This window comes from Neodiprion lecontei, chromosome 1 (assembly GCF_021901455.1).
Source record: "Neodiprion lecontei isolate iyNeoLeco1 chromosome 1, iyNeoLeco1.1, whole genome shotgun sequence".
NCBI classification, from domain to species: domain Eukaryota; kingdom Metazoa; phylum Arthropoda; class Insecta; order Hymenoptera; family Diprionidae; genus Neodiprion; species Neodiprion lecontei.
The window spans coordinates 10,504,001-10,510,000 of record NC_060260.1 but is presented as its reverse complement, the minus strand read 5'-3'; the positions used below and the strand labels follow the sequence as shown (position 1 = coordinate 10,510,000).

At 40.7% G+C, this 6,000-nt stretch overlaps 2 protein-coding genes across 2 annotated transcripts; one reads left to right on the top strand and one right to left on the bottom strand.

Annotated features, from left to right (window-relative positions):
* Positions 1–2,376: 2,376 nt before the first annotated feature.
* Positions 2,377–3,299, bottom strand: LOC124294385 (leucine-rich repeat extensin-like protein 5). The gene is made up of 2 exons (XM_046739333.1): positions 3,159–3,299; positions 2,377–2,934 (listed from the first exon to the last, which is right to left on the bottom strand). Exons 1-2 carry the CDS (start codon positions 3,297–3,299, stop codon positions 2,377–2,379), a joined length of 699 nt encoding a protein of 232 aa, XP_046595289.1.
* Positions 2,765–5,509, top strand: LOC107227620 (28S ribosomal protein S24, mitochondrial). Its single transcript, XM_015668820.2, has 4 exons — positions 2,765–2,875; positions 3,536–3,655; positions 3,809–3,989; positions 4,439–5,509. The coding sequence occupies exons 2-4, from the start codon at positions 3,629–3,631 to the stop codon at positions 4,726–4,728; spliced, it is 498 nt and encodes a 165-aa protein (XP_015524306.1). The 5' UTR covers positions 2,765–2,875; positions 3,536–3,628; the 3' UTR covers positions 4,729–5,509.
* The last annotated feature ends 491 nt before the right edge of the window (positions 5,510–6,000 follow it).

Here is a 6,000-nt window from a genome sequence, read left to right as displayed (position 1 = left end):
TATTGTAAACGTGAACCATGAACCACGGAGCGCTTATCCTGGAAGTCGAGAAATTTTATTCGCGGACTGACAGCTACTGAATTTCGGCTTGCGCGAAAAACGAATTGAAATAATTTATTGTAAACGTGAACCAGGAACCACGGAGCGCTTATCCTGGAAGTCGAGAAATTTTATTAGCGCAGTGACAGCTACTGAATTTGGGGTTGCGCGAAAAACGAATTGAAATAATTTATTGTAAACGTGAACCAGGAACCACGGAGCGCTTATCCTGGAAGTCGAGAAATTTTATTAGCGGACTGACAGCTACTGAATTTCGGCTTGCGCGAAAAACGAATTGAAATAATTTATTGTAAACGTGAACCAGGAACCACGGAGCGCTTATCCTGGAAGTCGAGAAATTTTATTAGCGGACTGACAGCTACTGAATTTCGGCTTGCGCGAAAAACGAATTGAAATAATTTATTGTAAACGTGAACCAGGAACCACGGAGCGCTTATCCTGGAAGTCGAGAAATTTTATTAGCGCAGTGACAGCTACTGAATTTGGGGTTGCGCGAAAAACGAATTGAAATAATTTATTGTAAACGTGAACCAGGAACCACGGAGCGCTTATCCTGGAAGTCGAGAAATTTTATTAGCGCAGTGACAGCTACTGAATTTCGGCTTGCGCGAAAAACGAATTGAAATAATTTATTGTAAACGTGAACCATGAACCACGGAGCGCTTATCCTGGAAGTCGAGAAATTTTATTCGCGGACTGACAGCTACTGAATTTCGGCTTGCGCGAAAAACGAATTGAAATAATTTATTGTAAACGTGAACCAGGAACCACGGAGCGCTTATCCTGGAAGTCGAGAAATTTTATTCGCGGACTGACAGCTACTGAATATGGGCTTGCGCGAAAAACGAATTGAAATAATTTATTGTAAACGTGAACCAGGAACCACGGAGCGCTTATCCTGGAAGTCGAGAAATTTTATTAGCGGACTGACAGCTACTGAATATGGGCTTGCGCGAAAAACGAATTGAAATAATTTATTGTAAACGTGAACCAGGAACCACGGAGCGCTTATCCTGGAAGTCGAGAAATTTTATTAGCGGACTGACAGCTACTGAATTTCGGCTTGCGCGAAAAACGAATTGAAATAATTTATTGTAAACGTGAACCATGAACCACGGAGCGCTTATCCTGGAAGTCGAGAAATTTTATTAGCGGACTGACAGCTACTGAATTTCGGCTTGCGCGAAAAACGAATTGAAATAATTTATTGTAAACGTGAACCAGGAACCACGGAGCGCTTATCCTGGAAGTCGAGAAATTTTATTAGCGGACTGACAGCTACTGAATTTCGGCTTGCGCGAAAAACGAATTGAAATAATTTATTGTAAACGTGAACCAGGAACCACGGAGCGCTTATCCTGGAAGTCGAGAAATTTTATTAGCGGACTGACAGCTACTGAATTTCGGCTTGCGCGAAAAACGAATTGAAATAATTTATTGTAGATCCGGGAGGTTGAGAACCCGGTACTCGAAATACGTAGCGGACCCGAAGCGCGGGATCCGAGAGGTTGAGAACCCGGTACTCGAAATTTGCGGAGCGCGACTCTCATCCGTCCGCTCTACTGCGCGGTTGTTTCCAGACTGAGGAATTCGGCTAGCTGATTCTAAGTTGGTAACGTCACTTTCTGAACATCCGACATCGGAACTTTGGTTTCGACCTTTAATACTATGTATGATGTATGATGTATGATGATGTATGATGTACGATGTATGATGTATGATGTATGATGATATGATATGATGTATAATGATTTTAGTTTTCACATTTCATACAAGAAATACGCACGAAGATATATCCTTCAGTTAACGAGTCAGATGATAACGCTGCCGTTCTGCGACAGTTGGATGATGAAAAATTTTGCTCGTATCTTTCAAATGTGTTTTAAAATACACTCGAAATGTTACGAAGCTTCGTTCTTTCTCTCCCTATCACCTTTTTAGGTCTTTAAATCACTACGCAGCGTTAAATACTGTGTCATATACGGAGCATCCATTTCATCTCGATCGAAATTAGCGCATCCGTGATGTATTACAGTTACTCTGAATATTTTTGCATCCGAACACTTTTCGAAAAACAATTCTGCTTTTCTACCCAACGTAGATACTTCACTTGCGACTAGCTAAAACAGCGTTTCGATTATATGCCTACGAAAATTCAAGATCCAGAGAGCAAATGAAAAGTTGTTGGAATAATTATGAATATTAATGTTATGGAATACATCGAGCGCGTGTCGACTAGGATCCCATTTTGAAATGAATAATTCTTCTCTTCGGCTGTTACACCAAAGCCCATTAGGGCAACTGTCTTTATATTCTTCAGTCAACGTAGGAGGTGTTTGGCGGTGGTTGGCGGTGATCGGCGGAGGTCGCGGAGGACTTGGACGACGTGGCCGACGAGCGAGCGCGGGGAGGGCGAGGTGGACAAGGAGGACGTAGGTGGTCGGCGGTGATCTGAGGTGGTTGGAGGAGTTCGGAAATGGTAGGAGGTGGCCGGCGCTGGTAGGAGGTGGTAGGGGGTGGTAGAAGGTGGTCGGCGATGGTCGGAGGCGGCAGTGGGAGGTAGGAGGTGTTCGGAAATGGTAGGAGGTGGTCAGAGCTTGTTGGCGATTGCAGGAGGTGGTTGGCGGTGGTAGGTGGTGTTCGGAGGTGGTAGGAGGTGGTAGGAGGTGTTTGGCGGCGGTAAGCGGTGATCGGTGGTGGTCGAGGACGACGACGACCACGAGGGGGTGGCGGAAGAGGAAGCGGAGTCGGCCGAGGTGGTCGAGGAGGACAAAGGAGGTCGGCGGTGTTTGATGGTGGTTGGTGGTGCTCGAAGGTAGTTGGGGATGGTTGGCGGTGGACGCGGATACGCTTTATCTCACGGGGATGATCGAGCTGATCGACAGTTCTAAATCGCAATTGACAACTCAATCTCAAGCTTTCATACCGACACTACTTTGGCTACTACGAATGTCAGTGCGAGCTCGTTAGGTAGAGTCGATAGAGCAGAACCCTTCGACGCTCCCAGGCCCACCTGGGCCCCATTTGCCCGCCGAAAACTGGTCACACAAATTTATCCAGGGGTATCAGTCTTTATGTTCTTCAGTCAATATATGTACCAAGAACATTAGAGGATAGGATACCGAACTCCTATCCAGTCCCGTGGTTTGCGGTGAGCCAATATTTGGCAGCCGCCCGGTAGCGCTGCTAAGCCTAGTATACTTGCGCAATCCAATACTGCCGACTGCGCATCTCCACATTCATCTGTTTCCAGGTCGGGGGAGAGACTGGAATTATTTTGAATTTCGATTTGCTTACTTGTACCACGTTGCTTAGGCTTATTATAAGCTTAGGAGCGCTGCCAGGCGGCTATCATCTTAGAGCATATACAGTATATGCTCTGAGCTCAAATCGCATTTGGCAATATTCTGTACTTCGGTGGTTCGCATCACTGAATTTATACTATGATTTAGTTGGCGCGTCTTAATCCGCACAGGTATTCTTTCGAGAACATCAACAAACTAAGGAAGGAAGAACGCGGCTAAGTTCGATAGCAGGTTCTGGACGAAAGAATAACGAACAGACAAATATGGCTCTAATAGTGAGCCTCCGCAATGTGAGTAATAGCATATTATGATGGTTAGTGAATTCCATTCGAATTAGGTTCGCTTTAAAAAACTTTGTGTGATTAGCGATGTTTGAGGTTAAGTGAAGTTAGAAACGCTTCGATTGAACATAGACCACTTTTAAAAGCTATAACTCTCCCCAGGCACTTCCAGGGTTAGAAAAAGCATGCATCCAAAGACAAATCCACGTGACACCAGTTGCTGCAAAAGTAGTGGCAGGCAGATATCGAGTGACGACGAAGCGGGACAGGCCACTCACCTATGAGATGGCCAATCCTCCTCACTACATCGCTCACAGGAAGGGGTGGAATTCGTGGAACACTTGTACGGAACTCAGATTTAAGTTTTTATGTGTTTGCGGATTCATTTGATGCTAAATTCATACAGGCTTGAAGTTACTAGTGTGAGCGTAACGAATTATCAAAGAAACAAATAGATCATATGCTACTTTAGAATTAGTTTGCAGGAGTCGTAGGTACAAAGTGAGTATGCTTCTATTTATCGAAACAATAGCTGCAAACTAACTATTGTTAACATGTACTTCATTCTGTCAATGGTACCAACTTCATGCTCATGAATCGTGTGTAGTAAAATGTTACCCCTGTTCAAAAAACTGTCTCTGAAACTGTCGTGGTAGACAAACGACATTGTAATAGTTTGAAAGAAAGGGACTGAGAATGTCAAACAGTAATATCAGTCTTAACAAGTCAACATTATTTCATTTGCTTCTGTATAATTGTTTTTAATTTTATTTCTTTACCTCTTCCCTCCAGCAAACATGACTGATGGTAACAGACCGGCAGAAACTTTACTTGAAGACGTCTTCATCCGTCGTTTTGTAACAGGAACATGGCATTCATTATTTGTCAGCGAAGTTATTATCAAACGCCAGCATAACATAATTAGAATTGCTGGAATCATTCGAAGAGGCATCGCTACCAGGAAGATGTATTTTCTGATTGGTTACACAGAGGAACTCCTCAGTTATTGGCTCCAATGCCCAATTAAATTAGAGCTTCAAACTGTAGATGACAGGAAAGATGTGATTTTCAAATATATTTAAATAGTATTGTGTATACGGATGAAAATTAATAGAATAAACATGTGTATATAAATGATGAAAAATGGTAAACAGTTTTGACGTTGAATTGAATCGAAATATGCCCGAACACACGTACCTTTTTCACATTGCATAGGTTTTACAAGATTCTCTCTGCAAGATAGGAAAAGCACTTTTATTTGCGTTGTTGACAAAAATTTCCTATATAAGGTTAAATCTGTATAATTAGACAAATTTGGACAAATCGAATATCAATTGCGTATGTTTAATTTACCGTTTATTTGTTCGATAAATTGTTACATTCGATCATAACGTAAATGCAGTTCATATGCGGTAATTGCATTTATAGAAAATAAAGTACAAGTCACCCTAAAGTGGATTATATCGAGTCTAAAAACAAGTAGAGCTACTCTATTACACATGAATCCACGGATCGATCAGACAAGATCTAATCTCAATTTGTTCTTTTATGTTTTATTTATATTCTCTCTTTTACATGCCTTTACAACTCACATTGCTCAACGTTTGATCAGGTCTCGCGAATTCAGTCGGTTGTATTTTTTGTAAACGGAATTTCTTCATATCAAGAGTACATATATGTATATGCCATCCAATAGCCAAAGTTTAACCAAAATTTTCTTTGAGTTCAAACGCAGTTTTTTTTTCCTTCTAATTATGGCATAAATTTACATTCATTATTACGATTGAGTAAATAAAATTGTGTTTATTCACTCAAATTACAAGTTAGAACAAATATCCGAAAATGTTGGTAAAATACACGTTACGTTAATAGTGGCATATTCCAACCTATGTAATTCTTGTTTTAACATTATGAACAATTCATTAATTGCTACACATTAATTTTGAACTCTTGACATGAAGAAGCAGTTAGATATTAAAGCGAGACCTAATTGAAGAAACAGATCCTCTACTGGCTTATAATATCAGTGAGTAATACGAATCTGGTGAAAACCGTAATTAGTTCATAAGACTATTACGAAATTGCTGTGGAACAATATGCATTCAGAAATTACTGTATTAAAACAATCATGTTGAAAACATTGCCCTAGTTTTAGATAATGATCATAATTCATTGAAGTAATTTTGTTATCAAGTTAAATTTGACGAGCCATGTGATGAATCTATTCGTCTATGACAAGTTTCTGAACTTATTTAAGATATCACTTTGATAATTGAAGTAACTAACAATTGATTTAAGTAAATATATCTACCTAATAATATCTAGAATAAAATGCCGTATGCACATTGAAATTG